General features: G+C 40.5%; 1 protein-coding gene across 1 annotated transcript; it reads right to left on the bottom strand.

The window, feature by feature from the left end:
* Positions 1-15718: 15718 nt before the first annotated feature.
* aoc1 (amine oxidase copper containing 1) lies at positions 15719-20101 on the bottom strand. The gene is made up of 4 exons (XM_020930784.1): positions 18571-20101; positions 17295-17583; positions 16259-16391; positions 15719-15988 (listed from the first exon to the last, which is right to left on the bottom strand). The coding sequence occupies exons 1-4, from the start codon at positions 20099-20101 to the stop codon at positions 15719-15721; spliced, it is 2223 nt and encodes a 740-aa protein (XP_020786443.1).
* Between the last annotated feature and the right edge of the window lie 3557 nt (positions 20102-23658).

Here is a 23658-nt window from a genome sequence, read left to right as displayed (position 1 = left end):
GCTGGATCCAGCCCTCCAACACCTTTAATCTGGCCCTCGACAGATTTTCTACTAAAATATTTGAATTATATTTTCTATTAAAATATTTATATATTTTCTGCGATGCTGATCATAGCAGCATCTCCAGTGTCTCTGTACGTGGCCCCTCCCACCAGAGCAGCACAAATGAAGACTTGTCTCTTTCCAAACGCTCTTAAAGGACGATCGTTTTGACTGTTGACCGTGACACCCTCATCAGAAAAATGTCCAACAGGAGAAAAGTGGAGCCGAGTGCAGGATTTTACAACAAAAATTGACTTATTCCTGTTTACATACAAACTCATGTTAAAACATTGTGTTGAAATGGTATTTTTCTTAAAGTTTCAGGTTGTTCATAATATTATCATATTTTGTAAAAAAAAAAAAAAAAAAAAAAAGTTAAGAGTTAAAAGTTAATTAATTTTTTGTAGATTTTAGTTTCTCTGCACAAATATTTGAACATATTGCAATTTATATTGCTATTCTCTGATCAAAGTAGGTTGGATACGGCCTCACCATGAGTTTAAAACCCCTGCTCGAGAGTCAGCCACTAGATGGAGACAGCACATTTGAAAAACATGAACAGTTTTCCAGTGATCATGCAGGTTTTCACATACTTTTTTTTTTACTTTAAGGAGGCATTGGATTGACCTGCGTCTTTTGCAGTGGGGTCAGAGGTCAATGCTACTTAATGACGGCACCTACAAACACAAGTCCAGTCTCCATTGACACAGATAAGTCATGTATATGGAATTAACAACCAAAATCAAATAGTTCCTTAAACTAATTGAGAAAACAAATACTCGGATGTTCCTTTCCCATCAGTACTGCTCATCTCTCATAACCGTACTCATTTTTAAGTTGTGTGTGAAGCGTTGCCGTGGTGCGTCGGGGCAGAATGCGTGTGCCATCAGCGCGTTTTACCAGCAGCTCTGTAAAAGTCTGCACACACTCTTTAAAACGCACTGTTTACCCTTCACACATGGGCCCGGGTCCAGCTCCTCTGCTCCCCCTGGCTGCCGTGTGGGGAAGCTGCTGGACAATAGCACGACTGTGAACGTGAGGGCTGCTGTTGACTGGAACATTTGGTGGTCAGTTGATACCGTGCGGGGACATCAGTTCTGTGTGTATGTCTATGATGGAATGTTCAGCAGTTACCACGGTGACACAATGCACACGTCAGTAGGGTGTCCAGACGTCCTGATTTCCCCAGGACAGTCCCAGTTTTGAGCCTGTGCCTCCTGTACCAGCAGATTTATACAAAACCACTGATTTGTCTCTGATTTATACAAGAAATGTCCCAGGTGTCTCTATTTTTGACCAATCTGATCCCTGCCAACAGTAAATACAGACATACATTGTCATTTTTTTAGGTCAAATATAGAGAATCTGCTTAAAAACAACCAAAACACAAAGAAAATGTGACTATACTGACTCAGACCTGATTTAATCCTGCTTCAGTCCTGCTTCAGTCCTGGTTCAGTTCTGTTTCAGTCCTGTTAAATCCTAGTTTAATCCTGGTTCAGTCCTGGTTTAGTCCTGGTTTAGTCCTGGTTCAGTCCTGGTTTAATCCTGGTTCAGTCCTGGTTTAGTCCTGGTTTAGTCCTGGTTTAATCCTGGTTCGGTCCTGGTTTAGTCCTGGTTCAGTCCTGGTTCAGTCCGTATGCGGCGCACAAGTCCGGCAACTCAGTAAAGTCACGTAAACGGGAAACGGCTGTTTCTGTTTTTTACATTATTAATTTAAACACAAAATTGAAAAGTCATTATCTGTTTTTTTCATTTTGGTTTTGGAGACAAATAATGAAGAAAATAGTAGATTTTTTCATGTTCTTATATTTGGTTTTATTTTGAAAAACAAATGAACAAATGATACGTGGATTGAGATGTATATCATGTGTATTTTGATCAACTGTATCAGCAGAGTCAGTGATGGGTAAACTAATTGAGTAATATCGGGATCTTTTATGGAAAATTTGTGGATTTTGTCTAAAAAAAAAAACACTTCACTACTACACTACACTTCAGCCAGCCACACAACAGGGCGGCCTCTCCAGGGATCTGCTCAGGCCCAGAGGAGACTGGTCTGGGCCGGATACACAGCATCCTGAATCCTGGATGTTTGGGGAGTCTAACCCTCAACCCTGGAGACCTGACTGGATTAGGAGGGGATTTAAAGTCATCCTTTGCCCATGTACTGTGGAAAAAAAAATACACAATGATGTCAAATCCTATACCACTCATCGATTAAGAAAATAAAATTGGAGATGGTACGTCACAGTGAATGTGTACTGTGGATGTGAAAACGAGGGCTGAGCAGCAAAATGATGTCTTGAAAATGGCATGATTAAAGATGATTCAAACACGCTCGAATCACTCTTCCTAACACTTCCGAGGGTAAATGAGAAACCTTACACCTGTAGATCTTGCATGTATTCAGTCATCAGTGTTTTATAGCTTGAAATACTCTAAAAATCATGCATTCTTAAGTCTCCACAGATCTGACTTAGAACTTGGACTGGTGCCGTCACCTGCTTGTCTGCTTAGAGATAAATAAGTTCATCCTGTGAAACATTCCAGGCAAACCAATAACATCACCATGGAGACAAGTAGATATAGTGGACTGTCCACCAGAAAAGTGACACAGGCTACGTTCGGACTGCAGGGCTTAATGCTCAATTCGGATTTTTTTTTTGTGAAATCCGATGTTTTTGCGAGGTCGTTCACATTTCAAATTAAATGTGATTTGTATGTGATCCCCTGTGTGAATGTTAAACGGCCCAAAAGTGTCCTGCATGTGCACTGGAGACACGACGACGTCAACCACAGTGAGCGTGCTCTGTGTTTACAGAAGTTGTCCAAACATGGACGCAGCATTGAGCACCTGGAGATTTTAAAGTTCCTCTCGAACCAGAGCCAGAACATGAACAACTTACTTGTTGTAAGGAGGAGATTGAGAAGGAGAAGGACGAGGGTTTTGGTCATGGTGTTTTGTGGGACAGTCTGTTGAAAGGTACGTGTGGATGTGGAGACGGAGCCAAGAGTGGTGGGATAGCAATGTGCTTCGCTTCAGTGACACGGAGTTCATTAACAATTTTCGTACGTTTGTGTCTTGTTGATAACGTGTAGGTCGGATGAATGCACCTTGGCCGTTCAGACTGAAGTCACGTCAAAAGATCAGATAAGTATCGGTTTCAGGAGCACATATCCAAGTGTCCTGGGTCACATTTAAAAAAATCAGATCTGTGTCGTTTAGACTGTCATTAAAAGATCAGATATAGGTCGCACAAGGATGAAAAAATCAGATTTGGGTCACATTTGGGCTGCAGTCTGAACGTAGCCATAGTGTGTCTTTAAAGGGTTCATATAATTCTATTTTCTGATCTCTGTTCTAATATTGTTTCCTCATCACAAACAGACCTGGAGTTTGTTTTCATTCACACGTGTGACAGTAGAGCTCACAGACAGACTCTGTCACTTGGGTGTAGTCCAACTATTGGTTAGTGGTGACATCTGTCAGTCTATAAAAGCACTCCTTTTCTGTCACTCGCCCTCTGACCTCACACTCTTACTTCTGGTTTCCCGTTGTTGACTCATTCATCACTCTCAGGCAGTGTTCTAGATTCAATGTTAAGTTCAAGACTCAATAAGGTCTGTAGCGTTGATTACTTGCTTTTATTTAGTGCTTATTGCAGTGGGCCCACATTGTTTACTGCAGCGTTGGTGTACCGCCCGTCACTCTGGTTAGCGGGCGGGCTGGATGTTTGGCGTCTGTCCTTCGTCGCACTCGTCCAGCGACTGATACAGGTGTGTGTGGCGTAATATTGGACCTTAAACTATCATTTAGTTGTACAGTTGGGGTAATGTGCATTTTACCTTATAGATCTTGAGCCGTGGAGTTGAGTGCACTGTCGCTGCCTTGCCTTTCCTTGTCTTTTTCTGTGTACCAGTCTTTTCTGGAGATTTGAATTCAAACGGGATTTACGAACAAATGATACCGTCTTTGGAACCAAGAGTCATTCAGTGACTGTGAATCGAAACATCACTGTCACAATGAACTAATATATGGAGAATGTATAAATAAACTGTACATTTTTGATACATGTGAATTATGCCTCTGTTCACCAACAACGAACCTATGTGCCTTTTATATTCGCTGGTTCTGGGCCAACTCCCAGGTGGTGTTGTTGGCTCTTTTTCTCTATTAAGTGTTATTAATTAGTTAAATTATTGGTTCAGCCAGTAGTTCATCAAGACATCAAGGCAGAAGCCCTCAGACATGCCACACATGTTTAACACACAAATTCTTCATATTTAGGCTGAGTTCTTCTTTCAAACTGAAAACACTCTGCTCCAACTTGTGATCTCATGGAGTAAAACACAAAATACACAATCACTAGAATCATTTGGATCATTTCAGATCTGGAACTGCCCATATCTACTAAACAAAAGTGAAAAGGTAACTGTTCACTTTAAAACTACTGCTTCATGACATCACAAGGTGGAACAGAGCGTCTTGAGCTTTGGAGATGTGGACACTTAATAATACAGGATTACTCAAACATGTGAATGTGAATGAAACAAAACACAACTCCAGGTTTGTTTTAGAGGAGGTAACAACATTCAGACTTAAAGTGTGCATGACAGATTCTTATGATGCTCCAATTCTGATTTAATTTGGTAGGATTATAACTAAATCAGAGGTGTCAAACTCATTTTGGTCCGGGGGTCGTATCCAACCTACTTTGATCCCAAAGGGGCCGGATCAGAAAACTCATGTCATATAAACCCCAAAAATAACAATAAGTTCAAATATTTGTGCAGAGAAACACAAATCTATTACAGAAATCTTTTTTAATTGATGAACTCTTTCTTTTACAAAATTTTATAATATTATGAACAACCTGAAACTTTAAGAAAAATACAATTTCAACACAATGTTTTAACATGAACTTGTATGTAAATAGAAAGAGCGTTTGGAAAGAGACAAGTCTTCATTTGTGCTGCTCTGGTGGGAGGGGCCACGTACAGAGACACCCACCCCCACCCCACCCTTAAACTCCCTATTGATGGGCATCAACATACATATGTACACACAAATATACATATACACATACACATACATATACATATACATATACATATATAATACATATATACAGCATCTAAATAAACACACATACCCATATACACATATTATAGTATATATGTTATATATACATACACATGTATATACACATTCACATACACACACACACCCCCACACACACACAAAAAAACCCTCCACACATATCCAGGTTTATATTCCCTCTATACAAAACACGGCAAATTTCCTCCGTCAAAAGACATCAGCAGAAATAGTGTTATACATAGTTAGTTTAGATAGTAGTTTTACACCAGTCAAGAAGCAATTTGAGAAGAAAAGTTGAAACATATGTTGAAAATTTCACAGTAGTAGAGTCAGTTCGCCATCAGTTCGGCACAACTGACACATACAAAACACATTTTTTCTGATACTTTAAACATGATTTCAACACAATAAAGGTGTTTTCTTATATTTGTATTTGTCAGATAATCATTTCTGTGGACATTAGAAGAGTTTTTCTAATTTTAAACCTAAAAAAAAAAGGCCAAATGGTGAAAATGATAGAACTTTAAACTTATGAACATATCAGAGGCTGCAGTTTGACAATTCTGTGCCTGAGAAAATATGAAAACAAACAAAACTATCGATGCAGATGAGAGAGGCGTGTGAATGAGTACTGTTGTTGTTGTTGCCATGACAACAGGTCCTTACTTCCCATCTGCACACACGCGTCAGCTCTGTGTGCTCATCTGCTCAAACCACAGCCTTGTACTTTTGGATGAGCCGTGTGTTTGTGAGTGTCTCTTTTGTTGTCACTGTGTGCAGGAGCTCATTATAATGTAAAAGACATTCCACTAACTGTTTGCCTCGCCTCTGTTTGCCTTTAGTCATATCAGTCTCCAGGATGACTTGAAACAGCTCCACTTTACACTGATTCAATTACAAGTGCTTTTACTGCTCAAAAATACCTCAGACAGATATTCTGACTGTGAGCGGGGTCAACTCTCCCAGTACTTCATTTTGTTTCTTAAGTAAAAATACAGACCAGAGCAAAAAAAAACAAAAAAACACAGATTTGTGTTGGATTTTGTTCCGCAGAATCAGCTGAATTAATATTTTTTCCCCAGCTGTTTTTCTTCTTATATTTGTGTTGCTCAAACTGCTCAAACCTTTAGCCAGGTCTCAAACTATATCAAAAAATTAAAATAAAAAAATTCAGGTAAGTAAGTCTTTATTTATATAGACATTTTTAGTCACAAAGACACTTACAGAGCATTACATTCAGCATTATTCATTCACTCTATACCTCCTGATGGTAAGCTACTATTGAAGCCACAGCTGCCCTGTGGCAGACTGACAGAAGTGCGGCTGTCATGCCAATCGGCGCCAACGGTCCCTCCGACCACCATCACTTACACACAGTGTTGGGGAGTAACAGATTACATGTACTGCCGTTACGTAATCAGAGTACAAATTATGAGTAACTGTATTCCGTTACAGTTACTGTTTCAATGAGTGGTAATTGGATTACAGTTACTTTGCTGAAATAAGTGGATTACAAGGCGGTATTTTCCTGTTTTCACATTCTGTGCTACCTCCCATTTATTTATTTTTTTTATTTCGGTAATTCCACTCATTACTGGAAACTCACACAAAACGCAGCAGTAAGAGCCATGTAAACGTCAGTCGCACAATGGACGAGGTGGAAGAGCCAGTAGAACAGAGTCAGCAGTGCACAGGTTAAAACATATTTGTGTCTTGGAAATTCTTCTCCCGACGTGAAATATATATATAAAAAAAACAAATATAAAATCGCCTACAAGTTAAATGTCAAACCGGAGCTACTGGCACTGGTGAAAACAAACTGCATAGACTCATGAAATCTGCACTACTGTCCTGCGACATGAGTGGACGTGCACACACACACAAACACACACAAACACACACAAACACAAACACACACAAACACACACAAACACACACAAACAAACACACACCTTCATCAACGTCATCAACCTGAGAACCCGCGGGTCACGTCTCCTTCCGTAGACACTGCGTGGACACCGCCGTCTCGTGCGCCGCGTGTGGACTGTGTTTTCTCGCGTACACTGCGTAGATCGCGCTCCCTCCTGTGAGCCTCTAAAACCAGGACTAAACTAGGACTAAACCAGGACTGAACCAGGTCTAAACTAGGACTAAACCAGGACTGAACCAGGTCTAAACCAGGACTAAACCAGAACTAAACCAGGTCTAAAATCAGGACTAAACCAGGACTAAAATCAGGACTAAACCAGGACTAAAACCAGGACTAAACCAGGTCTAAACAATATGACACCTAACAGTAGGTTAGACTTTAAGAATTTAAGGTGATCTCATATAAACATAATTTCTCTATCAATAATATTTTTAATATGGTTAAGGAAAGATCTTGTTATTGTCTTTTAACAGACAAAACCTCTTATGTTAAAATATCCTTGTCTTTGTTTCTCTACAGTAAACAGTTGCTTATTCATAGAGACTTGGGCTCAACAGACAATTTGAAGACAACAAACAAAAATTTTCAGGATGTGGTTGCTACATTCACGTTGTTTTAAAAAGCATGACAATATCAAGTAATCCAAAGTAATCAGATTACATTACTCACTTTAAGTAATTTAATGGATTATGTTACAAACTACATTTTTTGATATGTAATCTGTAATCTGTAGGGGAATACATTTTAAAATTAACCTTCCCAACACTGTCTGTAGCATGTTTTGGGTTGATGGGGGAAATCGGAGCGCCAGAAGTAGAAAGTACAAATGTAATAAAATAAAAGTAAAGGTATCCACCTTAAAATCTATTTGAGTAAGTAGACTTAAATAAAGTAGTTTCAAGTTTGTTTTTTTTTTAAATACTTCAGTACAGTGCTTTACTACTGTTACTTTGTTATGTCCACACTTGCCTCTCCACAGATGTGGCCTGTAACTTGTTCTGGTTTGGTCTCCATGAAGATAGAAGGTTTAATGCCACACTGTGAAACATTGCAGACAAAGCAAAAACATCTCCATAGAAACAAGCAGGTGACAGACCCACCGGTTACACAATGCACTTTAAACACAGGTGGGTAGTACTCAGTTACATTTACTCAGGTACATTTCTTTGATTAACTTGTTAAACAAATTGTACTTCTGAGACTACTGTTCTAGCGGCATACTTTTACTCCTACTTGAGTAATATTTTGAATATTTTGCAGTAAGAGTACTCTTATTTGAATAAAAGTCTGCCCACTGTGAGTAAATCTACAAAAAGCTTTATGTTGATCCAGCTTTTTCAGTTTCAATACCGATTCTGATACTATGGATCTAAGTATGAGCCAGTAGAGCTTAGACTGCTGCCCCCCGCGACCCGACCCCGGATAAGAGGAACAAAATGGATGGATTCTGTCGACACAGACATTCACATGGACAGTGTGGTGTAATAAGAGTTTTGCTTCAGGTGCTCTGTGGAGTGGGTAAGACTGTTGTGACATCACTGAAAAGTATCAGTAGCAAATGCATGTGTGTAAAACAGAGTGGGAGTGTTGCCTGTATAGATGAGTGACTGCACTGTCTCCATAGCAGGTGTGAGGAATGTGTGTGTACATGTCTGACGTGGATCAGGGTGCTGCTGTAGCTGCTGCTGTAGGCTCGTCCGCTCTGCCCTCAAGAGGGACGGGTGTACGCCTTTAACTGGAGCCAATCATAGGACAGAAACTGAGGTAAAGGGCCCATAATAGAGTATTTTCTAATTTCTGTTATAATATTATTTCCTCATTACAAATAGATCTTGGAATTGTGTTTTGTTTAATTCACACATGTTTAACAGTGTTCAATCATTATAAGTACATAGGCATATGGCTCCATTCTTCATTGCATTTTGAAATACACATTAACAGTCTGCTTACTGAAGCCAAACTAAGGCTGCGTTTAGACTGCAGCCTGAAGTGACCCAAATCTGAGTTTTTGGCCTCTATGTGACCTGTATCTGATCTTTTAATGACCCAGATCTGATTTTTTCAAATGTGACTCAGGACACTTGGATATGTGAAACCGATACATATCTGATCTTTTGACATGTGACTTCAGTGTGAACGGTCAAAGTGCATTCATCCACCTACACGTTATCAACAAGACACAAACGTCACTATTCTGCGCTGAAGCAGGAGAAAATTGTTAATGAACTCCATGTCACTGAAGTGAAGCACATCACCACTCGCCACTCTTGGCTCCATCTCCACATCCACATGTTCCTTTCAACGTTCTGTCCCACAAAACACCACGGCCAAAAACCTCGTCCTTCTCCTTCTCAATCTCCTCCTTAAAAGAAGTAAGTTGTTCATGTTCTGGCTCCGGTACGAGAGGAACTTTAAAATCTCCAGGTGCTCAACGCTGCGTCCATGTTTGGACAACTTCTGTAAACACAGAGCACGCTCGCTGCAGTTGACGTCGTTTCCTCCATTGCACATGCAGGACACTTTTGGGCCATTTAATGTTCTCACTGGAGATCACACACAAGTCACATTTAATTGGAAATGTGAACGATCTCGCAAAAACATCGGATTTCACAAAAAAATCTGAATTCAGCATTAAGCCCTGCAGTTTTGAACACAGCCTAAGAATAGGTTTCCTATATTGACATAAAATCAGTTTCACACGCCCCACAAAAGAGCTTTTGGTTATAACTACAGTCCAGATAAGTGACTATGGAGACTTAAGACCAATTTACGGTCGTGCCTCAAATCATCTACATTGAGACACAGAGAGTCTGCGTTGCTGTGAAGCCCCTCCACAGAGCATCTGCATCAACCGACGTGCACCTCCGAAATTTTTAAACTACACACCGAACCCACACAGACAGCAAAGGAATCACAGAAAGGGCTGTGATTGGTCCTCTCTGCATCCGCTCTATAGAAATTTCCGGTACTCCATTTCTCTGTTTCTCCATTTCATTTTGTAAACATGAACACCATTTTAAATCCTAGCCACGTTGTAGCAGTGAATTACTTGGCGGCGCATGGACCTCGACGCAGATTCATAAACCAAAAACGACAGAGACAAGGTGATGGCGGCAGTGTGCATTGAGTCGACGCAGAAATATGATTTGGCCTTTAGTCTCCAGATCTGCATCAAAAACACTACTCCATAAGTTCTAAGATTTACTGTGCAGCCATTCGCTTTGTCCCAGGTGCATGTTTATCACCATCACTGTGCACTTTACTCTCTGGTGAGAACACACACGCACACAAACACACACACACACGCACACACACAAAATCCTGGTTGTTCTGAAGCCCACACAGCTTCAGGCTCCTCCACATTTCAGTTCTGCAGCAGAGACTGAAACCACCTTCAACACACTTTAAAACTTCAAACACAACGGATTCCAGGCACTCCAAACAAGTAGAAAAAGTTAACATATCACATGAGGAAAAACATAGTTACAAAAACAGAGCATGGGCGTGGCCTTCAAGTAGAACACGTCAACCAATAACAGGCTGGAGTCGATTGGAGGCAGACAAAAACAGGTGCACAGGACATGGTACAGGCAAAACAAACAAACAAACAAAACATGAACAAATTATCATTAGCATTAATGTTTCCATTATTATTGTTACCAATAATTTATTGTTAGCAGCATTATTTTATTATATTAGTGTTATTATTTTTTATTATTATTGCTATCATTATCATAATAACAATAATATATACACAGAGAACCTATCAGCCTACAGTGGTAGTAAATGCAACATTAATAAAAGAACATATTATTAAAAAATTATATTAAAAAACAAGACAGATCAAAGTCCTTATTTAAACCTGGATGTTCACATGCTCTCAGTTTATGAATCCAGAAAGCTTCTCTTTGATTTATTTTTTCTTGCCAGTGGTTTCACATGTTCAATACCTTCAACACGAAGCAGAGTGTCATTGCTATTATGATTCTCACAAAAATGGCAAGTCATTGGGTAGTCCTGGTTTTTAACCCTAATCGCATATTTGTGCTCAGCTAAGCGATCTCTCATACGCCTTTTAGTTCGGCCAATATAGAAAAAACCTTCTGGACAAGGGCAAGACAGACGATATACCACATGAGTAGTATTACAATTAATGAAATAATTTTATGTGAATGATCTACTATTGTGTACATCCATGAATGTTTTTGTTTGAAGGACATTTGGACAATGAGGACAATTCAAACACTTAAATGTGCCCATGGGTTTTTGTGGCCATGTACTTTTGTTTTCTGGGGGAAGATAAGAATTCATTAATCTGTCTCGAAGATTTGGAGCATGTTTAAAAGAAAATAAAGGAGGTTCAGGAAACACTTTGCTTAATACAGGGTCACTTAAAAGTACTTCCAAGAGCACCCTCTACTTGCTCCTACTGATTGGAACACCTGCAGCAAACAGCCACAATTTAGTCTTTTCTACACTTTAAAACTAGTTCATCTTTACATCTGTTGACTTTTAAAAACTCCATCCAGAGAGTTTTTTTACAGGACCACTGCACATGCTTTTAACACTTTCATAACTTTAATCTGCAAATGTTTCACTGTCTCATGTTCTGGTTGATGTGTGAGTGTTTTCTGTTTGTGTTGTTGTCTCTTGTCACATTGTCATTACAAAGAAGAGATTGTGTTTCCACTGACTTACCTGATAAAATGTTGAATAAATAAAAACTAATAAATTAATATAACACACAAACCCTGCATATTTAGGCTTAGTCAAAGAAAACACTCATGTTCCACACTGTGATGTAATGTGGTAATCTGGGAAGTGCTCCACTGTGTTTTTAAACTCCACACACCTTCACTAGAATCATTTGGATCATTCCAGCTCTGGAAGTGCCAAACTCTACTGAAGTAAAGGTTTGGAGATGTAGACAGACTAATAATAAAGAGTTACTCAAACTTGATGAGGTGGCAACATTCTAACATGGTTTAAAGCTCATAACTCTCAGTAATATCAGACATTTAGTGTCAGCCGGGCGTGATTTGAAAGCACACACACATTCACACATTCATTTAATATTGCCACACAAGTTGAGAAGTTGATATATATTTGAAATGTTCCACAGTGCGTCATTACTATCTATCTTCTATGTATCTCCATAGAGACAACACCTGTTGGTCCCCTCCCCTTGCTCCCTGCGTTTAGTCACTCCCCCTTCAGAGCTCTATCCCAACACAATCAGCGTGTGTCCCACTAATGGAACTCCTGCACATCACATCAGGTTTGTGGAGTTGTTGTGTACAGTTTGTATCATTTTGTATATTTATGGAGAATTGTCATGTGGGAGCATGAGTGGCTTGTGGGCTGAGCCTTGCACAGAATCTAACCATGAGGAGGGTTTGAATAGGGCCTGGGACAGATCGCTAGATGATTCAAACATTTATGGATGACATCTAAAACCTCTTCAGGCATGTGTTTGAAAGATCGATTTCTCTAATACCCTCTTTACTCACCTACGTGACGTTGGCCCCCATCAAACACAAACCTACACTAAAATGATGTCAATTGTTTGAGCTCCGTTAGTGCTGCAAAAAGTTTTGTTTGTGCTTTTTTAGTTTTTGAGATATTAGCAATTTTTTTCATAGGTCAAATTGAGGTCAGATGGCTCCCAGGAAGCTTCAAAATGCTTTAAAAAGGCCCAAAATGCTGTCATTCATTTGTGCTTCATTTGTGCTGTTTTGAGCAGCAAAAACTTTTGTTTGTGCAATCATGATTCTTAAGGCAAGGCAAGGCAAGTTTATTTGTATAGCACAATTCGTACACAAAGTAATTCAAAGTGCTTTACAGAATAAGAAATACATTAAAATCATAATAAAAACAAATCAAAACATAAATAATCATGAAGATTAAAATTTAAAAAGAGAGACATAAATAGGAGAGAAGAGTGCGGAATGAAAACCTTTCAGTTATATGCACAGTTAAACAGAAATGTTTTGAGTCTGGATTTAAACAGTGTCACAGAAGAGTCTGTCTCACATGTTCAGGAAGACTGTTCTTAAGATATTAGCAGTTTTATTTTGGGTTGATGACATCATCCAGCCCCTCAAAATGTTAAATAGTCTCAAAAAATTTATACAAAATGTTTGTACTGAGTATATTTCTAAAATTATTATTATTTTTGAGGAAATTGTATGATGATGTAATTTCCACTAAACACTTCAAAACAGAGAAATGATCTGAGGCTGTGGAAAAGTCTGTGTTATTACTGTATATAAAATATGAAGACTTTTCCACAGCCTCAGATTGTTTCTCTTCACTAGTTTTTGTGGAATTTTGCTAAAGCCGCTGCCGTCAGCTGAGTGGAAATGACATCATATAATCTCAGCAAAAATAATAATTCATAATCTTAAAAATATACTAACACAAATAAAATTAACATTGCACAAGACAGAACAAACAAAATACAAACATTTCATAAAATTTTGTGCCTATTTTGAGGTTATTTAACATTAACAGCAAAAATAAAACTGTGAATGTCTTAGAACCATAATTGCACAAAGGAAACTTTTTGCAGCACAAAACAACACAAACGAAGCACAGATGACTGACAGTTTTAGTGTAGGTGTGCGTTTGATGGGGACCAACTTCATGCAAGTTCTTTATTCTAGTGTTGGCAAAAACGTATATTTTTTGTTTTGTTTCTTTCTAATATTTTCAGGATTCATAAGTGCAGTTTCCACAACAAAGTACAGAACTGTAGGTGTTTGATGAATGATTTGTGTGCGTTGATGCAATGTCAGGAATGTCTTTAGAACACTGAGCTGCATTATCCATCAGCTCCGCGGCAACGCTCCAAGCACACTCACCCAACCAGAGGAGTCCAGCCTGGGCCGGACACACAGCATCCTGCATCCTGGATGTTTGGGGAGTCTAACCTGCAACCCTGGTGATGTGACGGGATTAAGAGCATTCAGCTGCAGAGGTCATAATGTTGAGATCTTGCGTCAGTTACTTTGGTAAAGCAGTGTATTATTGGGTTTAAAAAGAGTTCCGTGGTGAGGTGGTGCTCACCCCTGTTTGAAACGCATAATATCTTTGTGCTCCTGGGCAAGACAACCTCAAAAACTCAAGAAAAGAAACACAAAAGTGATTTTAAGAGCACATTTTCAGGAGCCTGTGATCTATACGATCTATACGTTCATGGTCCTGTTTAAGAGTTTGATTTTCCACATAAAGGTGACTGTGACTCACTGAAAAAACTGATGCTGGCGAGCTTCTGACTGTAATTCTAGTTAAGAGAGACTAGTTTAACAGCACAAATCAGCTCACCTGTTGTAGTTTCACCTAAGTCAACTCTTTCTGGTCTGATTGTGTTCAAATACAGTTCAGATTAATGAGAGACAGGGCAGGGCATTGCGTTTAGTTAGAGTCACACCCCTGGGGAATGTTGATAACATTTTGTGCAACGTGACACCTGCCAACAACTGTGGCCACCAGCACCATGCAAGAAACATTCACTCACCACAAGTCATTTCTGTGGAAAGAAGTGATGAGGGTGGAGAGGAAGATGAGGTCAGACAGGAGTCAGTGGAAGGTCAGAGGTCAAGATGGCATCAAAAGGTCCCTCAGAGATGAGAGCAGGTATTAAGGCCACCCGTAAACTATTTGAAAAGAAGAGACAGAGTCTGCAGACAGACAGGAAGCCCAGGGCAGTCCACAGTGTGAAGAAGAGCTGGGTGCAGTACAGAAGGATGAGTGTGCAGGATGATGGTTTTTGTCAGCCAGGGGTGTCCTGCCAAAGCCTGGTCAGCCAAGACTCCATGCCTTTCTTATACTATACAAAGATATGTCTGGGTCTGGGTGTTTGGGTGCCTGGATGGAGCAGCTTGTGCATAACAATAAAATGAAAGACCTGCTCTGTTCTGTGTTTGTTCATAGCAAAACAAATATGTCACTTGTGCACTTCAAATGCAGAGAGCTGAGACATTCAGTGTCACAGTGTTTAGAATGTTTACATCCATACTTCACCGAAACTTCAATATGCCCTTAGAGCAAGTGTGGACTTCAAACGACCTCACAGAGCATTTCACTGCAATATTCAAACAGCACAGAGTTTGCACCTCAGAAACTGTGTAGTGAATGTAAAGGAATGCCTTAACTTTTAAAATAATTATATGTTAGTTTGTGACCAGTTCAGCAAATGCTTAGGTCAGGACCATTACATCTTGTTCATTGTGAACCATAACATTGATCTAAAAGGGCTTAGTAAAATAAACAGGTCCAGGTGCCTTCAAAGTGACACTTCACCGCAGCAAACAGTAGAGTGACTTTGTGTTTTTATTGTTGAAACATCCAAATGTGACATTTTTATGACCCGGAATCTACATGTTTTGAATAATCAGAAGGAGAAAAAGTCAAGTGGGCAGAGACAGGGGGTAGGTGAATACAGACATTTTCAGAGCACTCAAGCCTTGAGTGCAGGACAATATGAGATTAGAGTGAATACTAAAAGTTCACAAATGCTGATTTGACATAATATGTCTCCTTTAAGTCTGGTGTTGATTTGTTTTCCAGCAGCGCTGAAACCATCAAAATAATTCACATTTTAATATATACTGTAAGATTTTGTCTTTGTAGCACATTCATTACACTTCAACATAAGTTCCATTGTAGAAGAAAGGTTTATCAGAAACACAGTGGCCGACTGTGGTGGGGGTCCACCTCTGCACCTGAGGCGCTCCGTCAGGCCCAGGCCGGACGATCACAGTGCTGCGCGATGACAGGGACGGATCCTCGTCAAAGAAGTTAAAGGGCCTCAGGAAGAAGCCCACGGCATTCCCCGGAGTGGCCGTGTTTGGAATGTCCTCTGAGTGAGGCACATGGAGGAAGCCCACCGTCACCCAGGCAACCAGGTCCTGTGTATAGAGGGTCAGAGCTTCATGAAATCAATAACACACTAACAACTGTGTCCTAAACATTCTTCCAAATTGCGTATTCAGGATTACAGCAACTATGTCATTTTGGTGACGTTGTTTGTCACCCTGCTCATAAAACCAACATACCATGAGATTATATTCCACAGTCACTTCTTTTAATGTGCACTGTTCCTTTGATAAATTAACAACATTATTTAAAACTATGTGACTTGTGACAAAGTCGTAGCACACATGGAGCTGTGTACAGACCTGTTTGACCAGGTCCTCGTCGTTGCGGATGTAGTCTTCAAAGGACACGACAGGCTCCCAGGGGTCATTCTGAGTGTAGATGCTGCTGCTGCTGCTCTCACTGTCCTTGTGCCGAGTCACTGCCAGAGGATATCTGCAGAGGAACACGGATCATTTATAACACGAAGATGTCCACAGGAGAGGAACAAGAGCACGAGAGAAACCTCAGGCTGCAGACTCTTGTAACCCTCCTGGCTGATGCATTTCAAGTGGAAATGAACAGAAATTTACAACAACAACAAAAAAAAATCATACATTCTCCCCTCTAACAATTATTCTGGCAAAAGGTATTATGACTGATGACCTTAGAAAAGGAGTGTCCAAACTTTTTTCATCAAGGGCAACACAGACAAAGCAGAGGTCTGATCGGGGGCCGGAGACTGGAGCTCAATACAGTGAATAATTGAAATCTGTGCATGTTTAACACATTAGAATGAACCGTCAGTCTTTATTCATGCTAAGATCCTTAAAACCAAACACTAAATATTAAATATTTGCTTTATCAAGGTAGATAAAAAAAAAAAAAAACTTGCAGTAAATAGTTAATTTATAAATGAAGCAAGGTAATTTGGGCCAATTCACCTGGAAGGCTGAGGGCCAAGAAAAATTTGTCAGAGGGCCGCATTTGGCCCACGGCCATAGTTTGGACATGTCTGCCTTAGAACATGTACTCACGGACAAAACATAAGGAATAACTTAAAATATGCATATTTTGGCAATAGCACAGCTCTCCCAATAGTTGACCTCTACCAGTGCACACTGTTCTTCTGAGCAGGACACTTCAACCTGCCGTGCTTTCATTTGCGTATACTTGTGTATGTGTAAGTGGAAAATTGTTCCTGAGTGTAAAGCACTTCACTATAATGAGGTGAAATACAGCTGTATAAACTGAAACCATTTCACTCTTGACTATTCACCGTCACTGTTGAGTGCAAGTCATAACTATGATGGGACTTTCTGTGGAAAAAGAATAAGTAAAGAATAAGTTGTCCTCCACCTTGCCCAGCTGATGCCGTTCTCCTCCCTCCAGCCTCGGGGCAGGACGCTGTGGGCGTGGGAGTTGAACTGGATGCGGTAACCTTTGTGATGGCCCCACTTGTTCTTCTGGACGGGGTTGTAAAAATGCGTGTAGCGAGGGAACTTTTTGCCGAAGCGGAAGGCAGCAGACTTCTCCGTCTTGTGCTCTGTGCGGTGGAGCTTGGACTGGACAATGAAATGTCTAGGGCTCCAGGGGTTGGTGAAGTTGGTGTATTTGAGGTCAATTGTTTCAAAGCTGTTTTCTCGACCTGAGTAAAGATAAGACAGAAGACACACACCAAGGGTCAGGCCATGTACCTCAGCTCTGTGTACACACCACATCTTCAGGGAAGAGGAATTTATAAGGAATTTATATAACGTACGTTTTATAACAGCTATAACAATAAATGAACCTGTGCTGCCAGGGCCTAAACCTGCAAATAGAGGACACACACATTTTTCACATATATGGACAGACCTCATGTGAAAGCTCAGACCCTCCAGAACTCCCTCCCTGAGCTTCAGAGGCTGCACTAGCACTGACTCATGATGCTGCAGGTGCTGGGGTTTAGGTAGAGACCATTCAGATCAGAGAGAGACATTTTAGGTTTAAACCAACTGGATTTCAGCAGTGAAACTGACACAATTATAACATGAACAGCTTGGCCATCCAGTTAATTGTTTTTTGTAATTAAGAATTGTTACCATCAAGAGCTCTTTGATTGGAACTTGTTTACCTTGTATCTGAGGACACAGTTGGCTCATTCATTCAGAGTATCTGTTGTTTGCACAGTCATATTGGTTAGGCATTAGGTCAGGCTGTTTAATAGTGAAGCACACTTTATGACACTTTATGACATGAAAAGTGCAAAGGTCATCTCGTCTAGACTCACAACAATAATCCCAGTGTTAGTCTAAGTGATGGGGATCAGTATTTGTGTAGACTACCATCAGAATTTTCACCATTTTACCCTTAGAAGTTTGGCCTTGAAGCAGATTATTGCACTGCTATACCAAAGACACCTCAAGTTTAGTCCAGACATTTCTTGCTGTGTAACTCTATGACTCTATGATCTATGTTATTACATGTGTTTTATTACAGTGATGTGAAGGAAAATTCCCTCCAGTTTGGACCAGTTTATCATATTACGTCTAAAACTTATGGACAAGTTTGACAGATTTCCTAGAGAGAGAAGAGATTTCCTAATCAAAAGAGTAACATATACATACTTATCAATACTAAAATTATGTCCTACCTGCGATATCCAGATCCACTTTATAATGGATGAGGTGGGTGTGCAGGTTCCCCAGGACATAGTGGAACACTTTGGTGCCATAGTTGAGACCGTTTGGAGTGAAGAACGTTGCATGAATATATCCCGTGGCACTGACCCTGACCTCCACAACCCCATTCTGGTAGAAGAGGAAGTCCCAGATGTAGTCGTAGTTATAGACTGTAGACGTTGTCCTCAACACCAGCACTGTGTTCTCCAGCCCGGCGAAGAAGTTGTACCCTCCACTGAAGTTCGAATTGAAATGCCTTCTGAGCGGCATCCCTGTGGTCATCTCAAAGATACAGAGTGCGTTCTTGTGGCGTACCGGCTTATCTGTGTCGTAGAAGTGGTAGAGGTCAACAAACGTGGCGATTTCGGGACAGTCGATCCCAGGTGCAAGCTCGAACGAGGAGGTACCCATCGCCCAACCAGCGTCAATGTACTTGGTTTGCATTGCGGCTGGGGTATCTCCGGCATAGAATGCGATAGCTTCTTGGAGGCTAATCTCGTATGCAATTCTTTCTCCGTTAAAACGTAAATCAAAGACTTGAAGACCTGCGGATGCTCGTACGCGGTAAGAAAATGACCACCCGGCGTACTCGACGAAGTTTCTGTCAAGGTGGTAGCGGCGGCCTTGCGGTTCTACAAGTTTTGCTCCATGGATGTCCGTTGGGGTGTTGCTGTGTCCACGTGGAATATATGTTGAATATATATCGTCCTGATCTGGTAGCGTTGGAATCTCCAGTACTCCTTGTTCATATCTTTCAACAAGTTCTTCAACACTGTCAAAGTACATGCTATTGAACCAGACCTTTTCTACAGTCCACTTTTCTGGATCTAGGTCTTGGTGGTTGATCAGAACCTCAAATCCAATTGGGTGGATGAAGTAACCCTCCACAAACTTCTGTAGCATTATCCAAGATCTTCTCTCTCCTGGCTCCAGTCCACGTGGGGCTATATCAGAAAATGTCAAACAGCGATCGGTGCAGTTGATGTAAGAGAACCCTCCTGTTAGCTCTTCTAAAAGTTTATGAGCTTTGGTAGAAATTTTTATCAAAAGATCTTCAACGTGTGCATATTCGGCCCTAGTGATTGGCCTGGACTCGAAGCGGACCGGTCTATTTCCTTTAAAGGTTTTGATGTGGTGGGAGTTTGGAGAGGGAAGGGGCCCGACGATGTATTCAGTGATATTGGGTTTCGTCTGGTTTCCAAACTGGACCACGACGCGGGCCTGGCGAGGGGGTCTGGCATGTCCACGGTCCAGAGCTCGGAGCGCTTCATGCTTCCTGGGCAGGTGGAGTTCCATGAGGAGGATGCTGTTCTTCTTCAGGCTGGGATTCTGGGCACTGGTCAGGCCGAGTTCTGGGATGTTGTGGAGGTAAGAGCGTACGGCTTTTAGCTCCCGAACAGACAGGTCAGCGAACATGGGCGAACCGTGGTGCGCCCAGTCACGATCTCTGCTCCCGTCGCAAAGAGCCAGGAGGAGCAGCGGGAGGAGGCACAGGATCTTCATGGCTGAAAAATAGAAAATAAGATATAAGCAAAGACATCTGCAGTTGTATTTTATTGTGTTTGTGCAAGTTTCAGTAATCCTTGAAATTTTGTCTTTGTCCAGCTGAAAATGCTTGGTTCCATTTTGTTTATTTACATTACATTTGCCGTATTCACTGGTTTGATGATCCAAATAGTTGTATTTCATGTTAAGTTTGTATAGGTAGTGGTCTAACAAATAAATATTGTTGTTAAATGTATTCTTCTTTAAAAAAGTGATAATATAATAATTATCTAACATTATATCATGAGTCATGTATCTCGTATTGTATTGAATCGCCATGGACCTTGTGATTCCATAACCTGGCTCACACCACAGCTCAACGTAGATGATCAGAGAAGGAGGAACGTCATGACGACTGTTTAAGTCTGATTGGTTGAAGTGTCACAACAGTGGAACACACCAAACAATCAAACTTTTGTTACATCCAGTTGAGAGAAAAGCACGGTCATTCTTCCTGTTCATAAATGCACAAACTGCTTAACTTCTGTACATTTTTTTTTTTTTTTGGCGCTTCTACACAAACCTCAATGCTGCTCTATGATCGGTCTGAGTAGTAGTAGTAGTGGTAGTAGTAATAATAGTAGTATTAGTAATAGGTCACATTTTTCTATAGCGCTTTTCCAACTTTAAGGCACTCAAAGCGCTTTACAACAAGGAACCACTCACCCATTCACACACCAGTGTACACAGACACTGTGGGCAAGGTGGGTTAAGCGTCTTGCCCAAGGACACAACAGCAGCATTCATCTGTGGGAGCTGGAATCACACCAGCCAACCTGTGGGTCAGTGGATCTGACCGCTCAACCTGTGATGTTTATGTCGAGAGCTGGAATCAAACCTCCAACCTTCAGATCAGTGGGCGAATGCTCTACCAACTGAGCTACCGACCGCAGCCTTTTCCTTTAATAGATAAATAGTAATGTCATGAACACGTGGTCTCTGTGCTGCTTTCAAAGGCGGTGACCGCAACAGCAGAGCAGAGCTCTGGTCCTCGTGTGAGGGTCACAATAAGACCAGTCCCACACTGAGCTGCAGCTGCACTGGGGGCAGTCTGAGCCCGGGGTGATGCTCTGTTAGACTGTCTCCTCCTGCTGCAGAATAAAATTTTAAAAAGACATTTTGTTTCAGAGGTCTTTATTTTCTCTTCTTGCTGTGCTAAAGGACATTTCTTGAAGAGATTTCATGAAGTAGTAGTTTTCAACTGAACAGCTCCCTTTAGTTCAGCAGACTGACAATTCCAGGGCTGACATTATCCACATCCACATAAAGATGTGTGGAGTTTAAAAACACAGTGGAGCACTTCCTTCATTATCACATGACATCACAAGGTGGAACAGAGTGTTTTCAGTTTGAGAAAAGAACTCAGCCTAAATATGCAGGATTTGTGTTAAACATGTGTGAATGAAACAAAACACAACTCAGGTCTGTCTCGATGGAGAAACAACATTAGAACAGAGATCAGAAAATAATGTACTGTGGGCCCTTTAACTTTCTTAGTGAAATGAGTCTAACCTGACACACACACTTAAACAGTTGGATGGAGAAAGATGTTAGTATACTGACCTGAGTGGTGCTGCAGACAGACTGTGCTCTGACTGTTCACACGTCACATATAAGCCTGCAGCCTCCATTGTCCCTGCCCCTGAGTGTTCTGAGCCTATAGGACAACATGTACAGTGTGCTCTTTTCTCTTCTCAAAATACCACTAAGGTCATGGACCCTAAGGAAAATTACACATGTTGGTTAGGAGCCAGATCATGTTTTAGAATAATTACCTCTGGCTCACTGGAAAGAGAAATCACAACATTCCATCACATCATGCTTCCATTGTACATTTTTGGTGCTTTTTAAGAGCTGAGTGCAGCACACAGACTCCATGCCCCAAAGGAGCAGGGTGAAGTAAACACAATCCTGACTGTGTTAAAGACTTCTTTCTTCATAAAAATAAATCCTGGCTTCTTAAATGTTCTCACCACTCAACACTTCAACAATCAGATTTTGACAAGTCTGAAGGAGCTCTACTTGATTTTTACTTTCTTACTAAAATGAAAAACAGAACTAGTGCTTATAAACTGGACGACTGCAGACAAACTTTAACAACTCTGAGATTATGGTAAAGTTCAACTATCATGCTAAAACACACTTAAAATACATTTTATAATAATACATTTTATTTATTAGGCACCTTTCTGGACACTCAAGGTCACCTTACAACAATAAACAAATACAAAACATAAATAAAGTTAAATACAATTAAAAAAACATCGAGTTAAAAGCATCGAGTTAAAGTGGGACAGTGCAGTTGTGGTCTGCTGGTGTGGTGGAGTGAATAGGCCAGCAGGTGTGTTTTGAGTTTAGATTAGAAATGTGGGAGTGAGGGAGTGTTGTGGAGGTCAGGAGGGGGAGTGTTCCTGAGCTGAGCTCTGCTCCACATGATGAGACAGGCAGAGGGAACAGTCACATCACTTCCTGATTACAGGACAATAAAATGATGAATGCTTTCTAAGAACCAGAAGGTACACAGCAAACTTATTTTATTCTCAAGAACTGCTTATAAAATATATCTGTACTGGGGCATTTAGTTTAAATACACGGGCTGTTGATTTGGGTCATACTCCTAAAGGCAGACTGTGAGGATACAGAGGAGACACTTTTATCCTGAGGGCTGTTACTCTCCTCACACTGCACTGACACCACACTTGTGCAGACTTGTGTGCTTGTGGACCTGTGAAATGCCACGCTCCATGACCCAAGTCCTGTTCCAATTCAAATACGCTCGGCAAGTTCACTGAAAATCCCCAAATGAGAACTGGCTCCGCCTATTTTACCAGGGACATATCGAAGGACACTTGTCCAATGAGCGTGGAAATCAGTACAGTTAATGATCAGATCGAATGGTTTTATTTCAAACAATTTCCATAAAGGTGACACATTTTTCATACATGCTAGTAAACCTACACATGCTGTGTTGTAGCAGATGTGATGAATAAAACTTTCTCTCACTGCTTCCACTTCTTCATAATTTTAAATATATATCACTTTTAGCATCATTATTTTTTCTCATTATATTATATCTTAGAATTCTTTAAATATTAAAAGCATAATAATTAATCTTGGTCTAAATTTGCATGGTCACTGTATACAATATTTTTCTTCTTTTTTTTTTTTGATGCTTTTTTTTGTGCTATTAGCTTTTATTATAGTGTGCTCCACAAGTCTGTACCCAGAGTACTCGAGTACAGAGTCTGCATACTGAGAAAGGGACGGCTGACCCTGCCTTATCAGTGCACTGTTAAACTGAGCTGCAGCAGAAACAACAGATAATAATAAAACTGTGATCAAATCAAATAAATAATCACATGCATTTAAAATAAGATGCATCAAAACAGACCCTGAATATAAATATAAATGACACAGTGTAAAACAAACACTAGCACTATGGTTTTTTGTGTTTCCACCGTGGAGTGGCCTCACCCTGCTCCTCACCTATTTTCTCGATGACCTCACATGACCTT

This window comes from Boleophthalmus pectinirostris, unplaced genomic scaffold (genome assembly GCF_026225935.1).
Source record: "Boleophthalmus pectinirostris isolate CB_2022bp ecotype Guang Dong unplaced genomic scaffold, ASM2622593v1 HiC_scaffold_15, whole genome shotgun sequence".
Lineage (NCBI taxonomy): Eukaryota > Metazoa > Chordata > Actinopteri > Gobiiformes > Gobiidae > Boleophthalmus > Boleophthalmus pectinirostris.
This window is presented reverse-complemented; position numbering and strand designations above follow the sequence as displayed.

Coding starts and splice junctions, on each gene's coding strand:
- aoc1 (XM_020930784.1), bottom strand. CDS start 20,101: ATGAAGATCCTGTGCCTCCTCCCGCTGCTCCTCCTGGCTCTTTGCGAC. Junction 16,392..17,294: donor AACGGCATCAGCTGGGCAAG/GTGGAGGACAAC, acceptor GTTCCTCTGCAG/ATATCCTCTGGCAGTGACTC. Junction 15,989..16,258: donor ACGAGGACCTGGTCAAACAG/GTCTGTACACAG, acceptor CTCTATACACAG/GACCTGGTTGCCTGGGTGAC.